Source organism: Polypterus senegalus, chromosome 8 (assembly GCF_016835505.1).
Source record: "Polypterus senegalus isolate Bchr_013 chromosome 8, ASM1683550v1, whole genome shotgun sequence".
NCBI classification, from domain to species: domain Eukaryota; kingdom Metazoa; phylum Chordata; class Cladistia; order Polypteriformes; family Polypteridae; genus Polypterus; species Polypterus senegalus.
Genome location: NC_053161.1, coordinates 178023153 through 178043540, shown reverse-complemented (window position 1 = coordinate 178043540; position 20388 = coordinate 178023153). Strand labels below are relative to the sequence as shown.

General features: G+C 40.0%; 1 protein-coding gene across 1 annotated transcript; it reads right to left on the bottom strand.

The window, feature by feature from the left end:
- Window positions 1–606: 606 nt before the first annotated feature.
- LOC120534507 (gastrula zinc finger protein XlCGF52.1-like) lies at window positions 607–11195 on the bottom strand. Its single transcript, XM_039762110.1, has 3 exons — window positions 11096–11195; window positions 5147–5542; window positions 607–2603 (listed from the first exon to the last, which is right to left on the bottom strand). Exons 2-3 carry the CDS (start codon window positions 5508–5510, stop codon window positions 1687–1689), a joined length of 1281 nt encoding a protein of 426 aa, XP_039618044.1. The 5' UTR covers window positions 5511–5542; window positions 11096–11195; the 3' UTR covers window positions 607–1686.
- Between the last annotated feature and the right edge of the window lie 9193 nt (window positions 11196–20388).

Here is a 20388-nt window from a genome sequence, read left to right as displayed (position 1 = left end):
CATCTTCATGAAGTCTGTTCCTGATTGTTTGGGTAGAGACATTCACACCAGTGGCCCTCTGGAGGTCATTCTGTAGGGCACGAGCAGTGCTCAGCCTGTTCCGCCTTGCACAAAGGAGCAGGTATCGGTCCTGCTGATGGGTTGAGGACCTTCTACGGCCCTGTCCAGCTCTCTGAGAATAACAGCCAGTCTCCTGAAATCTCCTCCATGTTCTGGAGATTGTGCTGGGAGACACATTAAACCTTCTTGCTGCAGCACGTGTGGATGTGCCATCCTGGAGAAGTTGGACAACCTGTGCAACTTCTGTAGGGTTAAGGAATCGCCTCATACTGCCAGTAGAGATGATTACTCAAGCCAAAACTAGCACGAGTGGAAAACCAGCCAAAAAAGATCAAGAGGGAGAAACTTGAAATGACCTCCACATGTAAAACCAGTCCTGTTTTGAGGGTTTTCTAATTGTTGCCACTTTAGTGCACCTGTCGTTAAGTCCATGAACACCAATACAGCTGAAAGTGATTAACAATGACCTCAGCTGCTTAACCAACCAGAAAATTATCAGACAGGTTTAATTGATTTCATGCCAGGCCCAATAAAAAAAGTGTTCCTTTAATTTTTGTGAGCAGTGTATTTAATGGGTCACATGAATTGATTCATGAGCAGGAATGATTTGACTCAGTGGAGATCAACAGGAGTTGATCTTTGAAATAATTCATTACCCGAGAACGAGACGCATGATTCTCGTTCATTTAATTTTCAAACTTAATCATTAATCGGGAAACAGGAAACACAATTCTCATTCACTCGATTCTCAAACTATTTTTTTAACCAAGAACGAGTTTTACAATACTTGTTCATTTGATTCTCAAACTGAATCATGACTCAAGATCAAAGAACGCAGATCCTTTTTGTATCATCACCTTATTGTAATTATGCATTTTTACTATGTTTTGTGCTTTCAAGCAGGACATGGTTCTACAATATGAATTTTCAACATGTTTAAAATAACAATATACTGTATTTTATCATGTACACTGTGTGTATGGTTTTATTATTGTATTATATATTTGTAACACAATTCATTCACTAGACACACCTACCCAGGTTTTTTTTTCCTACCGATGAATTGTGTGGTGGGCAGTGAAGAAGCTCCCAAGGGTCCTTTTTGTTCTGCTGAATGTCTGCCTTCGTGCCTTACGATTCATGTCTACACCTTCATTAATTCCAAAGTACTTAACATTTTCTTCTGAGTGCAAACTTCTAAATGATACACTCCGACTCAAGGCTGATAGTTTCAGTAGATATTCATTTTCCTGACACATTTGTTGAGACTGAAAGTCATCCAAATGTTGTTAGAAATTTCTTTTATGGGATTTGGTTTGGGGTTTTTTGACTATCAATCTGTTTTCCGGATTGTCTCTTTTTGGTTCTGCACTTAACTCTTTGGTCAGTAGAGTTTTGACTTTCTGGTTATGGTCTTCAGCTCTCTGAGGGTCCCTTTTGCTCTCAGAAGGACTCTGAACCCCTGAATGCACTGTGGTGGAGGAGTTACACTCTATGTATCCCCACTTAACATTCTAAAAAAGGACCTTGTTCAATTATCCTGCAGTAGCATATTTTGTACCCTTTCTTTGTATCTTAAATTTATTCTTTACTACCATAAAGTTCACATGTTAATAGACAAGACTGTTATATTTTGGCTAGGACTTTACGAGATCTCGCACCTTCCAATGCCACACCTCTGGGCATGATCTTCATTTTTTCATCTCTCCTTTCTCCTGTGTGAAGTCTACTGTGTCTCTTAACATTATCGGTACGTGAAAAACGTTTACCACACACAGAACAGCAGTATGGCTTCTCTCTCACATGAATTTCTTTGTGCCGCTGAAGCTGGCTTTTTCCTAAAAACGTTTTGCCACATTCAGAACAGCAATGCAGCTTCTCTCCTGTATGAATTTTTACGTGTCTGAAAAAGTTGCTGCTGTGTGTGAATTGTTTGCCACATTCTGAACAACAATATGGCTTTTCTCCAGTGTGGATTCTTATGTGGCACTTAAGACTGTTGGTTCGTGAAAATCCTTTGCCACATTCTATGCACCGATATGGCTTCTCTCCAGTGTGGATTCTAGTATGTTGGCAGAGAGTACTCTTTTTACAAAATTGTTTGCCACATTCCATACAGCAATAGGGCTTCTTTCCAGTGTGTTTCTGAAGACTGGCTTTGTGAAAAAATTGTTTCCCACATTCCAAGCAGCAGTATGGCTTCTCTCCAGTGTGCATTCTAGTGTGCCGCTGAAGACTACTCTTTTTACAAAATTGTTTGCCACATTCAAAACAGCAATAAGGCTTCTCTTTCATATGAACTTTTTCGTGGCTGAAAAGACTGTCTTTTCTCAAAAACTGTCTCCCGCATTCAGAACACCAATACGGCTTCTCTCCCGTGTGAATTTTTTTGTGTTTTTGAAGATTGGAGCTGGTCGTGAATTGCTTGCCACATTCAGAACAAGGATACAGCTTCTCCCTGGTGTGAGATCTTAAGTGATTCTGAAGATTGCCCCTGTAAAGGAATCGTTTCCCACATTCAGAACAGCAGTGAGGTTTGTCTCCTGTATGAGGGTTACAAGGGGTTGGGGGGAAAAGAAGAAGAGATTTTCAATTTGCTCTCGTGCTATTGACATTAAGTCACATCATCAAATAAATGCTCATTAAAATAATGAGCAACACTTTAAAAGTATATACAATCACAAAGGTTAGACACAGAAGGACACTCAACTTTTTACAATTACTCACTAAATGAGCACAATCATTAAACTAAACAAATTATATGTGACAGACCCAACTGAAACGATTAGTGGTGGAATTTTGCAAACAAAATATCAAAATGGCTTATTTAATCACCAAAGCGACACATTAAAACACAGTCCTATAAGAGCTGCAGTGGTCGGACAGAAAACAATCAGATGAGGAAACCCCCCAAAAAATTACTGCAGTTACTTTTATGTGCCCTGAAAGATAATGGCAGGGGACTCCAGGATAGATTAACTTTGTAAAACAGGGGTGAAATTTTTAAGATCCAACAGAACGGTACTGGATGTGTACGGTCATGATTTATGGTAGTCAAAGTGGAATTTGCTCCATTGTATTGTAATCTTAAGTATACAAATAATGCCTGTTTAATGCTCTCTCTTATAGCAGAAGACAGGTCTCTACAACCTTTTTGGTTCATTTCAGTCACATCAGGAGACTCACATTACATGGAAGACCTCTTTCTTCACCTTAACAGCTTCCTCTACCCTTAAGGTCCACCAAAGGGTCCTTTAACTACCATCATGAGTGAGAACCAGGCTTCTGACCAGAGGTTCTTGCAGTGGCCTCTTAACTGTGGTCTTTTCAAACTCCATGCTTCTGATGGCTGCCATGAAGCTCCTCTGCATTGGAACTCTTTCTGAACAGAAGACTTCAAAACCCATTTGGATTATTAGCTTTGCTCAGCTCAGTGCCAAATGGTGATCAACTAGCAACTCAGTACCTCACTTTACTCAAATTTTAAGAACTTGTGGCTTCAGATCAGAATGCACAACTACAGTTAACCACCAGCTCAACGTACTTGGTATGCAGAACTGTTGAGGTGAAATACGGTGCTCGTTATAGACTGTCAGTGACCAGCACGGAAATCCAATGACAATTCATACCTCTCTCAGATTAGACAGGTTAAACCTCCCAATCACACACCTCCATGTATCTGACTTCTTAAACAAGCCTGTGTGGAATTCAACCCTGACACAGACAGGCATAGTGACCCTAGTCCAAGCACACACACGTATTTCTTTTCTTTCTTCTTTCCTTTTACAGCACACATATCACCCACAAATATTGCTCAGTCCCTTCTTCCTTTATTTTTCTTTCCCTCCCTCCTTTGGCTTTTCCTTTCTTCTGCCACCTCCACTCCTCTTAGTTCTGTCCTCCTCCTCCCGACTCCAGATCCCCAAATGGAGTGAGTCGGCCTCCTTTAAACCACACCCAGAAGTGCTCCAGGATTAGCTTCCGGCTGTACTCCTGGTTGTGGCGAAAGTGTTGCATGGGCACCCGGAAGTACTCCAGGTGCCCCCAGATTTTCTTCTGGCAACACTTCTGCGTGCAGTGGAAGTGCTGCAGTCCAGGGCTCTGCAAGTGTCCAGGCACCCCCGGCGGTGACCACGGGTCGCTGTAGGGTTGAGCTTCCAAGCTGCAAACCCGTGGCCCCAACATAGCCAGGGGGATCACCCTCGTGTTCCAGGGGAGGTATTGTTGTAATTATGTCTTCTCCACCGGTCCTTCTGGTTGGGGAAGGTCACTGCCATACCGGTTAAAAAGTGTCCCAGTAAGTCTATACAGTCAGTAGATCTTACTCTTTAAATCACCAAATCCAAAGTCACACATGCTGGCCCACAAGCTGTGTGTCCGGACAAGTCACACTATACCTAGCTATTTGCCAACCTCCTACCCCACTAGGTAACTATCATTCCATGGAACCCATTTTCAGCATGAAGGTCCGCTATGCCGTGTTACATTTCAACTAGTTTTATGTCTTTATTGTTCATACTTGACTCTAATTTTTGTTAATGTTACTTGTGTTATGGGAGTTATTTCTTTCTGTTCCATTCCATGTGTTTTGTGGATGGTCCCTCAAGAGGTGGGGCTACCAGCCAATCAGCATCAGGAACAGCCCTCCACCCTAGAAATCTCCCACAGTTCTTGGCAGTTCACCTGAATGCACTGAGGAAGTGGAGAGTCTCTCATGCCTTATTGTGCTTTGTGATTATTGGATTTATTGACTCCATGTTCAATTTTTGACCTTGTTTCTAGATTCCGTATCGGGAATTTGTTTGTATGGGTTGCCTTGTGTTTCAGGCAGCTCCAATGGAATGATGAAAACTCACCCAATTGTTTGGGCGTTAGTTTAAGACAATCGTGTCTGTCTGTCATTGGGACTTTGTTGAAGAAGATCAGACCACAACACCAAACTGCCACACCTTACAACAGCAATATAAATGAATGTTCAAACTGCATTAAGCACACAATAAAACACATCAAATTAGCACAAGATAGCCCCTTTCAGGCCCATAACCACAGACCCCAAAGCTTACACGCATTTTTACTTTATACTTACCTTCTCCGGGCTGATCGATCAGATTTCTAACAGGTGAAATTCCCTCACTCGTCATTGTGTCAGACTCTGACTTTACATTGATAGGACGCTCCAGAGAGGAACAGTGTCTGCTCTGAGAAGAGACTAACCCGGTCACAACTTCATCAGGACACCCATACTGAAGGTCTTCTTTGACACTCTCCACATGTTTACATGTGTGTGTCTCAATGCTGACACATTTCTCTTTAGCCTCCTTTTTAAGGCCCACGGACCCCAGTTCACAGTCCTCATCTTTAATGCAGAGATTCTCCTGCCATTCGCCATCCTCCTCGTCCTTAACATTTGCAGTCCTTTGCTCCTTGCATACCTTCACTTTCATGTCCATCTTGACGGTATGGTAAATTGCAGCTTTGCTCTCTGTGGAAAGAACAGGATGATATCATCAAAACGATTATTACACAAAAACCTTTGAATTTCATTTTACAGCCCTCTCAGTGATGGCTTACATCAAGTCACCCTGTTTATTGCACACTGACTAACTCTTCATATCAGATGTGAAATGAACATGGGGGTTTGCTGCCACTGTAATGGAGCCTGATGTCTCCCACGAGTAGTCAGACATGCACTCTGGTGACCCGAGCTGTTCAGCACAAACATCAAGGCATTGGGGGCACTAAACAGAAAATGTGCAAGGAAAGGACTTTATGATGATACAAACAACTCCATATTTCATATGGAAAAAGAACTAAAATATGCAATTTCGGTGAACATGTGTAGCAAAATACCCAGCAGGCTAGTGCTATGATGTTCTTTTAAATTGTCTTAATTTTCTCTGACCCCCTTAATCCAATTCTTTTCTCATATGAATGGCTTCTCTCCACAGCAATAGCAGCCATTTGGACCTCACAGTTTCAAGAGTCATGCTTAAGGGACAACAACTTGCAACTCAACATCAGCAAGACACAAGTGCTGGTGGTGGACTTTAGGTGTGCTATGCAGCCTCCGAGACCATTCGCTATCCAGGGGGAGGATGTGGAAGTGGTGCAGAGCTACAAGTACCTGGTGGTCCACATAAACAACACTGGTCTGGTCTGACCACACAGTGGCACCAGACAAGGGCCAGAGCAGGCAGGACTTAAGGAGACTCAGGTCTGCTGATATGGGCAGTAAACTGCTGGAAATGTTCTACCAGTCCATAGTCGCCAGTGTGGCGTTCTACTCCGTAGTCTCCTGGGGCCTCATGCAGAATGCAGTGCGTAGAATTCACACTAAAACATGACGCAAGGACAAAAGCGGAAATGTTCGTACGTACAAAAAAATACAAATACATAAATCTGTGCATTTGCCAACTTCCACGTTCTTCAGCTCCATAAATAGCCGTCAGCGTGAAAAGTAACATGTACACGCACCTGCTGTCCCGCCCCAACTCCTCCCAGAATTACAATTCTTTGAATATTCAAATTAATATAAATAGCCTTTAAGCTAAGCGTTCTGTGAAAAGACCATGGTAAAAGTACATGGGGTAATAGAAGAATTTCAATGAATACCAAGTGGAGGCAAAGAAAAACTTACGATTTGTTGGTTTAAACAGTGGTATAATCAACAAAAGGAAGTTGATCGAGTGACATAGCGTGTCGGAGAAACTCAAAAGCTCAAGTTCACAAAGTAGCACAGTGCCCGAAGTAAAAAAAAGTTGTCAGATATCACAGTCACCATGCAAAGGCGAGTCGTAGCCCACCGTCCGAGTGTCATATGAAAGCTTATTAGGGTACAGAGAAAAAAAAAATAGGCACACGGTGATGAAAAAAAAGCACGAAATGTCAACTTTAATCTCAAAATTTCCACTTTAATCACGTAGTTTGATTTTGTCATTAAAAGCAGAACATCCTAAACTTCATCTTAAACTCGTTTAATTTACTAGTTTCTCAAATCCCATCATAACTAAAGAAGCACGTTAAATGCTTTGTTTTTTATTTGATCTTCTTTGTGCTCTGTGTGTGTGAATCACTACACGCTTCCGGGCCTTCTCTTCATCCAACAGGACAGAGAATCCATTACATTCGTTATATTACAGTTCTCTGAATAATTAAAATACTGATATGTATATGCGATATCATTTTCATGATGATTGGAATGAAAGCATGTTATTAAACATGGGAACACGGAGGCGCAGTGACAGCAATGAGCCGGCACCCTGTCCAGTGATTGTTCCTGCCTCCTGCAAGATGCTTGCTGTGCCGTGCGTGACCTTCGCGGAGATAATTACAACAGTACTTTCTCTTTCAAAATGTACTAACCCCCAATTCCTGTCCTTACTTTTCTCTCTCCCTCCAAATACCCAATTAAGGAACACTGAAATATCTTCGCAGCACGTGTTTTATTATTCTGTCCATCTATCTTTCCAGGGTCGCACCAGCAAGAGAACAGCGCGAGGCAGGAACAATCCGTGAATGGAGCGCCAGCTCCTTGCTAGCGCGGTGGCACTCTGTCCTCATGTTTACTTATTAACAATATACAGTAGATAGAAGTTTTATATGTATAACATTTTGCTGCATTTCATCTTAATTATATCATCATATGTAAATACACACTTTTATAAAGTGGCTCAGGTTGTGCAATATTATAACTGTATCGCAGGTTATGATGATTGTACTTATAAGTACAAACAGTTCTACAAGGAGCAATTGATGAACTGATTGAGTGTGTTTAGAGTTCTTGGGATGAAACTGTTTCTGAACCACGAGGTTCATAAAGGAAAGGCTCCGAGGCGTTTGTCATATGACAGCAGTTCAATAGACAGCATGGCTGAGGCAGAGTGTGCTTGATGCTGTATACCGATAATTCTCTTTCCGATCAGCTTCTGTACAGCTGTGATTCACACTCAGATACAGTGATATAAATACTCTGAGTGGTGCAGTGAGAGTAATATGGAAAAAGATGATCCGCTGTGGCAACCCTTAAAGGGAGCAGCTGAAAGAAGAAGAAGATGATGATGGTGCAGTGAGAGTAACAACGCTAAAGCAGCTATGGTATTTAGAATTCAGGAAAAACTGAGGTACTAATTGTTGCTCCTCCTGTTCTTCATTCTGAGATCAGTTTAAAATTATCTTCTGTCTCTCCTGTTATTAAGTCGAGTCTACGTAACCTTGGGGTTATTTTTGACCAGTCCCTGACACTTGATGAGTATGTACGGTCAGTCAGCCGCTCGTGTTTCTTTCATTTAAGAAATCTTTCAAAACTAAGAAATGTTGTTTCTAAATCAGAATTTGAGATGCTTGTTCATTCTGTTATCTCTTCACGGCTTGATTACTGTAATGCTCTCTTTACAGGTTTGAGCAAGTCCTCTCTGTCACGCCTCCAGTTAGTTCAAAATGCAGCTGCCAGGCTCCTAACTCGTGCTAGCCGGAGTGATCATATCACTCCCATTCTGTACACACTGCACTGGCTCCCAGTGTTTTATAGAATTCATTTTAAAATTTTGGTACTCACTTTCAGAGCTTTGCATGGACAGGCCCCCCCGAGTACCTAACCAGCCTGCTCCAACACCATACAGCTTGCCGGACTCTTAAGATCTGGTCAACAGGGCCTTTTAGTTGTCCCACGCACTCGGCTAAAAACCCGTGGGGATCGTGCCTTTCAGTCTGTGGCACCAAGACTATGGAACAGCCTGCCTTGTTGTCTGCGTGGAGTCGAGTCTGTTGATTCTTTTAAAAAACAACTAAAAACATTTCTTTTTAAACAAGCTTTTAATTAGTGCTAAATAGATCCAGTTTGTTTTTTTTTTGTTTTACTGCTTTTGTTTATGTTATGTTTATGTTCCTTCAACTGTTTGTATTTATTCTGTATTTGCTGTTCAGCACTCTGTGACTTCTTGTCTGTGAAGGGCGCTATATAAATAAACTACTACTACTAGAATAGTTTGACCATTCTGTGGACCATTATATTGTTACAGGTTAATTACAATCAGATGCATTAAACTAATAAACAATATGCGGTTAATTTCAGTGTTTTTATAAAGCCGTGGCATCTAAAAAAAAGAAAGGGAAGCCACACGAACAGTACCCACTGCTTTGATGCCAAGTGCCGCCACTCTGCAAAACAGAGGAGAACTGGCGCATGCCAGGGTTTGAACTAGCGTGAAAATGTGTGTGGCTTTTCACCAAGTTTAGGTTTTATCCATCACAATTTGAGAGTGGAAACGGTAGTTTGCAACATTTTCGTCCATGCGCACCATTTATACACCTGGAAAAGCAACTTGAGCTCAAAGGATGCACAATGCCTGAACACAAAACTTCCTCCTGGTGCATTTGTTAACATTTACATTTAATTTGGCTGATGCTTTTATTCAAAGCCAGTTACAGTGTTGGAGATTCAACTGGTTACATTTTATTTTGAGGTGTTTTTTTTTTCTTCCCACCAATTGTAGCCCAGAGTTAGGAAATGCTCTTTTAAAATATCTGAACAATATACATTTATATTTAAATTATGTATTTATTTCTATTCACATATCATTTGGATTGGCTAGTATTTGTCCTGGTTTTTATGTTGCTGCTGCTATATGCATCTGAATTTCTCCTTGGGATTAATACAGTTTATTTAATAACTGAGGCACTAGGTAACAGCTGGGGGTTTAGAAATAAAACTATGGATAAAAGTGCTTAGTGATGGACGACAGCAACTACATGGTACAGGTCTCCATAAACGTTAGGAGACTTTAAAATAACATATTTTAGAACATCAGCTCTGTGTTCAACTCAAAAACTCAAGTTTTACGTTTAACTGGTTCATCTTGAAGAAGTAAAAATTGCACCCAAGCAAACAAAGTCACACATGATTTCATATCTAATACAGTGCTAAACTCCTACTAAATCCCAACTCCTGCAATCTCTCCCATTTTTTTTTTTTTTATATATATTCGTTCACAGCTCGTGGTTTTTCAGGCGAATCAACAAAACAATAACTCCAGTGGCAGTATTTAGATCGCATGACATGATCAATAGGATGTCCAGCCTTTTTTGTCAACATAACCCCGATACTCGTCACTGATGCACTAATGGGGTGGGGGATTGTGAAGTTTTATCTGAGCCGTCGATTGCACCATACACCTTCAGTATTTTGTTTGACTTGTAATTGCGTTGCGAAATCTGCCGTACCTCATCCACATCAGGTAATGTATTGCCTCATTAGTTTGAGGCATATGCCCGGACACACCCCATATTCTCTCCGGCGATTGTAGACGTAATTGAAATAATGGAACCAACACCCGTTATATCAAGTCAAGCTGGGGAGTATGCACTGGTAAAGCACGTGGCCGCACCCACTACACGGCGAAACAACTCGGGATCCCGGTTGGCAACCCCCCAGGCAGACCCTCGATCTGCCGAAGCCAGGTGTTATGTGGGCGACCCCTTGGCCATTATATCGGTGACCATTTTTACTTCAGGTGATATAACAAACCTTATTCACATATACAGTAGTTACTCAATGGAAACACAGACACCTCTAAAGTCGACAAAACACAAATGCTTAGTGTCGCTTCTATTTAGCGCATAACTGCAATGAAAACCTTGCCACCTCACTGCTTTTTTACGGCTGGCCGGTCACCAATTCCGCTCTGGTCTTTAAACTGGAAACTGCATGTTGAATTGGGAAAGGCAGAGATCAAGGCGCTATATGTGTGCGGAAAAGGCGACTCTTCGAGTTCATTGATTTGAGGTCACGATTGAAGACGAGAAGGAGGAGTCAGTGTGTCTACTCGATGTAAAGTAGAAATGAGACAGAACACCAATGAACAGCAAAGAGACTACGGATTCAGTTGTGCAAAGGCGGCCGGTGGGCTGATGGACACGGACACGGACACGGACACGGACACGCTGCTCGCCTCTCATTCAAGTCGCGCGCAGTAAATGAGTGAAGCGAATGAAAATTCACATCAACATAACATGTTGTCTTTAGTCTCCAAACACTTACCCTTTGTCTGCCTCTCGGTGATTTCTTGTAAACTCGTTCTCTGCCTCTCCAGCACTAGCCATTGGCAGGAGACAGCGTGCTTTAAGTGTTCGTCGCTCTTCGTGACGTCACTCGGCACGCACGCGCCTACAAACACGTGACTACCGATATCCATTCACAGATGCCGCTGTACCTATTTAAAGCGATGTGTCTACACTGCAGCCATAATGGAGCGGTCAGATCAGCCTATAAACTCACAGAACAGATATGGAGTCGTGCGGAGCTCTGCTGTTGAAATCAGTTGTAACTTTACTAACCGATTTTCACAAAATGTGTCTTATAATTGTTAGACCGTACACCATATGTACAGCCACTTCTGTAATTCACGTGGTGCGTTATTAGTAAAACGTCCGTTATTAAGAACCGCTAGAAGCTGTGACGGGTTAGAATTAGAGTTAGAATCGCCGAGTTGCAAGTAGATATTGCTGCAGACCGGAGTAAAATGGGCGTGTTACAAATCAGTTTCGACTTCAGCCAATCATATATTAAATTTGTGTACGTCAAGCATTTATCAGTCAATCGCAAATTTAAAACGTCACTGCCAATCATCTTTTTATTCAGCAAATCGCCAATCGGTGTTATTTGTCATTCATCTTCCACTTTAACCAATTGCCTTATGGATATGTAAAGAGGAACGTGGTAGTAATTTCTAAAGGTGTATGTGTAAGACAATTTCTAAAGGCGGACGGTCAAGATAAAGTGACGGCAGTCTACTAGTGCCAATATCTTACACTATAGCACTCTATCGAATGCTTTATTAAGATTAAGATTCATTTATGATTAGCAGTTTTGAAAAATAATGATCATAACGTTTTGATATGAGATATTTATTGTTATTAAACAATATCTTAAGAAAATTTCAATGAACATATGAATACACATTTGTGTCCGCCTAATTTTAATGGATTGACTTAGAGCAGTGTTTCCCAACCTCAGTCCTCTGGCCCCCCTGTGGCTGCAGATTTTTGTTCCTACCAGCTTCAGTTTTTAATTGGACTCCTCGGCTAATTAAGTGATGTGTTATTTTCCATGTTTGGTGTTTTGCGAACTATATATATATATATATATATATATATATATATATATATATATATATATATATATATATATATTCTTTTTAACAATATCTTGATTTTCATTCTACTTTTCTAGGTGTTCTAATTGTTTCATTAATCCATTATTTACTAATTAGTGGGTCTGACACTAGTTGCAGTTGCAGCCTTTGATTATTGAGTGTTGTTTGCCTGGGTGTCTGCTTTGCTCATTTTTAATTGTCATTAATAAGATACAATGAAGGGGGAAAAACTGCACAGAGAAAGGGCAAAATAGAATGAAATGAACCAAAGGGAGTTAAGCATTTAAATATCTCTAAAAAAAAAAAAAAAAGCAGAAATAATTCTAAATGTCTTATAAATGTAAAAATCCTGCTGCTGTGCTTTTCTGAATGAAGAATAAAAGAAAAATAATACCAGCTAATTAAATTAGATCAGTGTTATCAGGTGTTGTCACTGGTTAGGAATCGGGTTGGGACAAAACATAACATAATTGTGGGCTCTACTTGATTAAGTCAGTCAGATTAAAACAAATGTTTGACTGTTGTTATTTACTTGAATGTCCAAATGAAATAGTCACCTACATTTAACAGGTCACCTTAAAGATGGGCTATAAACGTTTTACAATTTTAAATGTAGAATAAACTGTCAGAGTTAGATGTTTACTTCTATAATACACCACCCTAAAATGTGTTTATTACTTTCATTACTATTTATCCACGTTTATTTATTTAAGTATTCCTAATATTCCATTGTGCCCCCTTCTGCCTGCAGATCAGCGTCTGTTCTTTGTTTGCTGATGTCTGTCAAATATTCTCAACACACCAGCAGCTCTAGTGAGTTTCTTGCCTGTGGATCTCGTATTCACGTTTGTTTTTAGCTGTACTGTATTATGATTACAGAATATTATAAATCACATACTTGACACTCGCACATTCAGGTATCAGGGAATAGACAACGTTAAGAAAGCTGGCAATACAATAGTGAACTGAAAGCATCCATTGGCTGTCTCTACATGTTTCCAATGTTAAATGTAAGAAACACAGTTATCATAGTGCTAATAGTCACATTTCAATTATTATTTTTATAGTGAAGTTTATTATGTTAAATGATCTGTGAAGAGCAAATATTATGCCTTAAAAAGAGTAATAATTTTGCAGTTTTTTGTGACTGTGCACCTGTTAATCAGGATATTCAATTATTTGACTTAATTGGACCTTTATTACTTTTGGGATTTTTAATACCTCTTTAAGATCATCAAATATATGTTTATTATAATACATATTACTTATGAAAAAGTTACATTTAGAGATTAAAACTTGACAGATGTTTGTTTGTAGTTCATATCTCATTGAGCCTCCATTTGACTCCATCAGGTCCTAGTGGTCTGCTAAACACATCGGCCTGTCTTTAGGGTCTCTGAGACTGGAGGAGGCCAGGAGTCCAACTGTACAGCAGGCACTGACGGGCATCAGCATCACGACTGGTAACAAGATAGAGATGGCAGATAGTTCAGGTGGGCATCATTCTATATGACTACACAAGCAGACGGCATATTAAGAGCCCACCGAGTGTGTCTACTCCAGTAGAATTGACCAGACGGCCCTGACATAACAACCTGTACAGCTGTAGACGACTCCACTTTACTGGTCATTTTACCACAAACTACACTGAGGCTGTCAAGTCATAGCCATTTAATTATTCAGTCTGAACAGTTGGAAATTTATTTTGGCAATGATTCTGGTAAAGGCTTTTTTTTTTTTTTTCCTTGTTTATCATTGGTTTATACTGAATCAATTAAGTTTTATTTTGTGTATGTGTGTGTGTATTTATATATATATATATATATATGTATATGTATATATATTATATATATATATGTATATGTATATATATAAATATATATGTATATACCTATATATGTATGTATATATATATATATATATATATGTATGTATATATATATATATATGTATATGTATATGTATATGTATATGTATATGTATAGCGCCCTCGCTCCCTTGAACCCCTGTCCACGACTCCAGACACCAGGTAAAAGTGTTTAACAGACGGGTGTTTGCAGTTTACCTGATTTTTCATTAACATCCAATTTACAGAAGATATTCTTGTAGCAAGTTGGCTGAAAGGAAAAAAATATAAATCTCACTTGTAAATAAATTGAAAGGCTCTGTGAACATCGCGACTGTCAGTCTGAGTCACATACAAGTTAGTGGCACACTGCACACTGCAGAAAAGTCTTTAACAGTTTAGAAATGGCAGGCATCATCTGCACAAAACTACCATGAAATTTTGTTAAAATTGATGGTACAAAAACATGGCAGACTACTTGGGATTACAATTTAGACACATTACTCCAAAAACTCCAACAAAAGGAACTAAACTGAAAAGAAAAAAAAGGTAACCACTGCATTCAATCTGAACTTTATCAAAAGCCTACTTCACCACAGAATAACTGATCAAGTGTTTCCAAGATGCTTGTAAAAGTTTTTTTTGTTTTCCATGCACAGTCAAGAAGTTCACGTAAAAACTGCCTTGTGGAATTTGAAGAGTTGCCGGTACCGCTAATTACTACAGTGAAAATAAGTGATTATTAATACAAACGTAAAAGTTCACAATACAAACAATACAATTTATTTTTGTATAGCCCTCAAATCACACAAGAAGTGCTGCAATTGGCTTTAACAGGCCCTGCCCCTTGACAGCCCCCAATGCCTTGACTCTCTAAGAAGACAAGGAAAAACTCCCAAAAAAACATTGTAGGGAAATAATGGAAGAAACCTCGGGAAAGGCACTTCAAAAAGAGACCCCTTTCTAGGTAGGTTGGGCGTGCAATGGGTGTCAAAAAGAGGAGAGTCGATACAATACACAGAACAGAACAAATCCTCAATACAGTATAAAAATAAAAATCTTACAAGTACAGAGCAGAATTTAACAGTAGATGATATCACATAATATGATTTGGATTTGTTTAGAGTCCTGGAGACCTCAGCCATCAAGTTGACTCCCCCATTTGGCCATTCCACAGCTGAAATAGAGCCTATCCGATAAAACGACCCCTCTTTCCCACAATTCCTGTGATACTCCATCAGGGATGACTTTACCTTAGGCAGGCAAAACAACTTGGCAGGTGGGCCGCGGTACCAAGTGCCACATTTGAGTACCAAGAAGAGAAACAGAATAGGTGAGGGTTAGTAACAAATTATAACTATCATGTTACTTATGTTTTAGTGCTAATGACTAACAACAGAGATGCAGTCTGTACAGTTAATCAGCAGCTCTAGTCAGGATATGCTAAACTGAAGTAGTGAGTCTTCAGCCGGGATTTAAAGGCTGAGACCAAAGGGTCATCTCTTATAGAAGCAGGCAGACCAGTCCCCAGTTTAGGGGGTCCTGTAACTAAAAGCTTGACCTCCCGCTGTTATTTTATAAATCCTTGGAATCCTAATCAGACCGGCATCTTGAGATCTTAATGTGTGTTCTGGTTTGTAAGTCATGATAAGTTCAGACAAGTAAGCCGGACCTTGGCCATTTAATGCTTTATATGTTAAAAGGAGGATTTTGAAATCTGCCCTATACCGGTAGCCAATGTTAGGACTTAAGAACTGTAGTTATGTGTTTGTGTTTTCTTGTTCTTGTAATAATTCTTGCAGCAGCATTTTGGATTAACTGGAGGCTGTATAAAGAACAGTTTGAACATTGCATAGCATTGCAGTAGTCAAGCCTACCAGAAATAAATGCATGAATTAATTTATCAGAATCCTGTTTATTTAGAAAGCGCCTTAATTTCCCAACATTTTAAGATGGAAGAAACATGATTTGGACAACTTTGTAATATGCACTTTAAATGACTTGCTAGAGTCAAAGATAACTCCTAGATTGCAGGCTGATTCAGTAAAATTAATGGGGATTCCAACTGAGTTAAATGATGACCGAATATTGTTGTGATCAGCGTCATTCCCTCTAACATTAAACATCTCTGTTTTATCGGTGTTTAAAGACAAGTAGTTCTCATTCATCCAATCCTTTAATTCATTACAACTAATTAAAGACAACATCAGAGAAACTTCATTTGATCTAAAATAAATGTATAACTGGGTGTCATCTGCATACGAGTGAAAATTAACATTGTGTTTCCTAATGATAGATCCCAGTGGAAGCATGTAAAGTGAAAACAGTAAAGGTCCCAGTACTGAGCCCTGCGGGACACCATATTGAACTTCTGTGTATAATGATGGAGTCCTGTCAGCACATTTCTGTACATATTGGAATCGATTTGATGAATAAGAACTAAATCAAGCGAGCACGGGGCCTGTAAGCACAACATCATTTTCTAGCCTGTGCAGTAAAATAGAGTGGTCAATGGTGTCAAATGCTGCACTTAAGTCCAACAACATAATTACAGTGGAGTTTCCTTCATCAGAGGATATCAGAATGTCAATCCGCCTTAGTGCTGTTTCTGTACTATGACCAAATTGCAATGCGTAAGGTGTGACTGAAGCTGATTGGCGACTACTTTTTCTAGTATTTTAGAGAGAAGGGGTACATTTGAAGTAGGCCTATAATTATTTAGTATGTGTGGGTCTAGGTCTGACTTTTTAAGCAATGGTTTAATGACTGACACTTTTAGTGCATCAGGTACGGTGCCATGCAATAATGAAATATTAATAATGTTTAGAATAGGCGCTGCAAGAACATCCATTGCACTTTTTAATAGTTTTGTTGGCACTGGATCTAGGGAACAAGTAGTGGGCTTCATTTTAGAAATTAAAGTTAAGTGAGGCAGGGTCTGTTAAGCTAGTATGCGGTTTGTACTGTGATGCCAAGATCAGGGATCTTATATATAATTCACTAAGGGCACGCAAGACACTGAGCGCAAGCAAGACACTGAGGGCATGCAAGACAGTGAGCGTAAGCAAGGCAGAGCCCCGTCCACCAACTCGAAGACCATGGGATACACTTGACAGAGCCGCGCCCGCCAACAAAAACCCTCCTACCGAGTCATGGGATACACACGACAGAGCCACGCACGCCAACTGTAACCGTCCTCCCGAGTCCAGCGTCGCTCTCGAGGCATGCAACAACTCACCAAACACAGCCTCAGTCGCTTTCATCTGTGCAAAAGTCCACGTGCACCTCTGAGCCATGTTGACTTTACATCGCATGCAAGACAGAGAGCCACGATCGCCAACTCTAACTAAGGGCAAGCAAGACAGAGAGCGCACGCAAGACAGAGAGCTATGCCCGCCAATTCACGGAGCCTCGTCCACCAACTCTAAGACCATGGGATACGCACACATTTAGTGTATGGATGGATATAAATAAACGATATAATATACAAATATAAACAATTCGCCAAAATCGGTTGTATGTAAATGATACTGTTTAAAACGTTATTGTTTTTTCATCAGAAAACCCGGTTTCCACATCTACCTGTATTAGTTTAAATGGCACTTTTACCACTCGCAATATGACGGACGCGCTGACTTATCGTGTCGACTGGGCAACACAGTGAATGCGGCGTCTATCTATATATGCCGATGTTTCCGTAGCCTGTTACAGGAAGGTACTCTCTCGACCATTGGCATTGGTTTCGCTCAGTTCATAAAGTTCATAAAGTCTGTATTGCTAATATCTGTTGGTATTTTGCACTGTAGATCTGAATTCCCGTTTGTTAATTTAGTGACTGTTCTAAACAGTACCCGAGGATTTTTATTATTGCTATCTACTATTGCTATCTATTAACATAGCCATGCAAAACAAAGTTATTAACAATACGAAGAAAACTGTGCAAATGCAAATTTCAAACGTTTTCATTTCGAAGCACACTTACTTCCAATGTCAAAAATACTACCAATTAGTTTCGTCGCTTCTTTTTCTTTTGTCTAATGGAGTTTCGTCGCTTCTTCTTATTCTTTTGTCTAATGGAGTTTCGTCGCTACTGCTTCTTTTTTGTCTCCTTTCGTTTAATGGAGTTTTGTCGCTTAGTACAACGGCAGGTTATTTAAGAGGAAACTCTATAAGGCGGAACTTCAAAGAGGTTGTGATCACGAACTGTGAAACGATTGATTAAAGTTACACTTGATAGACAACTTCAAATGCTGACAATTGGATAGGTGAGTTTTTGATTGTCATACAGTAACAACAATCTCATTAGTTGAAATTCTGAATTAGTACTATATTATTTGCTGAAGTCAAATTTGATTGACAGTTATCCGGCCTCTGGATCCACCGCTTCACTCTGTTGATTTATGCCCGCACTTCTTTCACAGCGCATGTCCGGCTTTTCAAAGGCGTGCCAGTGATGCGGGCTGTGTGACGTCACCAAGGACGACGGCGTTGAAGCCACGCTGCCGCCTGCTAAGAGAGGAGAGGTTGCTGTCCAGTGAGGCATACGGATGGACGAGTTTAGAAAGAATCGCCGAGAGACAGACAGAGGGTAAGTGTTTGGGGGATTGAGGTACGACACTTTACGGACGTGTGAGTTTTCATTCCCTGTACTCTCAGTTACTGAAGGCGACTTGAGTGAAAGGCGAGCAGCGCGTTCGTGTCCGTCAGCTCACCACCTGAGTTTGCTCGAGTGAATCGCTCGCCTGTGTTTGTATCTGCTGTTCATTTGAGTTTATCGAGTCTATAAAAAAAAAAATGAATCATTTTAATTTTTTACAGTATGTACATTTGGGTTATTCATGACGGTCGATTATTTGTTACTCATAGAAATATTGTGAATCTTGAGCACGAATCTCCATGGAAGGCTTCCACACCAAGGTCGCAATACTGAGAGGGGCTGGTATTTAATAAAAGTGTATTACGGTATTGAAAAGTAAGTTGTTTACGATTTTATGTGTTTTTGTGCAGTTTTTACTTTCATAAAATGGAATCGGTGAGCGTAAAACTCTGTTCCGAGTTGTTGAAAAACTGAGCTCGAGTTCTCTTTTAGAGATTTTAAAGTGAAGTGTGCAAGTATTGACACTTGTATCGTTTAGCTGCCGACCTCCATCTCTAAGCACCCTGTTACCGGACTGTTTGATTTATAAGCCCCCCTTATAATGTGACTCTCCACGAGTCTTCAAGCTGCGAGGTCAGAATGGCTGTTACGGCTACGGGCAGAAGCAGTTCGTGGTAGGAAAGAAATTGCATTAAGGGATGCATGTTGTTTAAATCGGGGAGGAAGAATTCCAGCTTCTCCTGATATCTGCCATCATTGTGTCTTTTCCATTTGCTGCTTAATTTTCCTGACCAACTCATTTTTGCTTCCTTTATAGTTTTAATTTTATTTTTTTTAAAGCACCTTTTAACGGTACCGAAGGTATGTATAATAAAGCCTGGTTGTTGTCACGCTCTATATAGGCCTTTATGTTCCAGACTAATACATCACCTCTCTTTTACTCTTCACACTGTCTACAATCTCTTATCACTCCTTCATGAGCATTCTATGCTCTTGTTTAACAGTGCTGCACTTTTGCTTGCTTTATCTCCTTTACTATTTTACATTTTTTGCCCACATACAATTTAATTGTATAAGGACTGTACTATGTACAATTGGACACTATGGCTGAAAATTGATATTGCTATGTTATTAACTGATCACAGGTATTCATATCATGGTATAATCTACAATATGTGTACGGTACGTAGTTATCAGTTCGAATACAGTTTCAGTGCTTTTGTTTGCTCAGTTTCATAGGTTAACAGTACAGGTGTGAACCTTCACTGGTCTCACGATTCGATTATCATGTCAATGATTCGATTCGATATCACGATGCAGCCCATCAATTTTTCTACATCACATTATGTTTTCAAATGCAAGCAGTGAGATGTAAGCTCCCGTTTTTATTTAATAAAACCTTAAAATGTAAACAGAAATTGGGACAATTACATTAATTCTTTTAATTGTTTTTTTTCTTTCTTTTGTCCCAGGGCTGAATATTTTTCCCAAAAAAGTCAACTTTTCTAAAAAGCACACATAGCAATGGTTTCACACATAAATTACAATAAAACCCTTATGTTGTCACTCTGTTATGTTCCAGGAGCCCCTACAGTGTGCATATTCACATGCTTATCACATACAGGTTTGTCCCATCGCTCATAAACTGAAAAGGACTTTTTGGTAAAACAACGTCTTGAAGTAGTTGAGTGGCTGCTAATCCATGGTGTCCACCAGCAGGCCGTGTCGTTTGGTGA

Bases quoted from the DNA above. Each gene is read 5' to 3' on its own strand.
- LOC120534507 (XM_039762110.1), bottom strand. From the start codon at position 5,510: ATGGACATGAAAGTGAAGGTATGCAAGGAGCAAAGGACTGCAAATGTT. The intron at 2,604-5,146 runs GTAAGTATAAAG...ACCCTCATACAG, and splicing joins GATCGATCAGCCCGGAGAAG to GAGACAAACCTCACTGCTGT.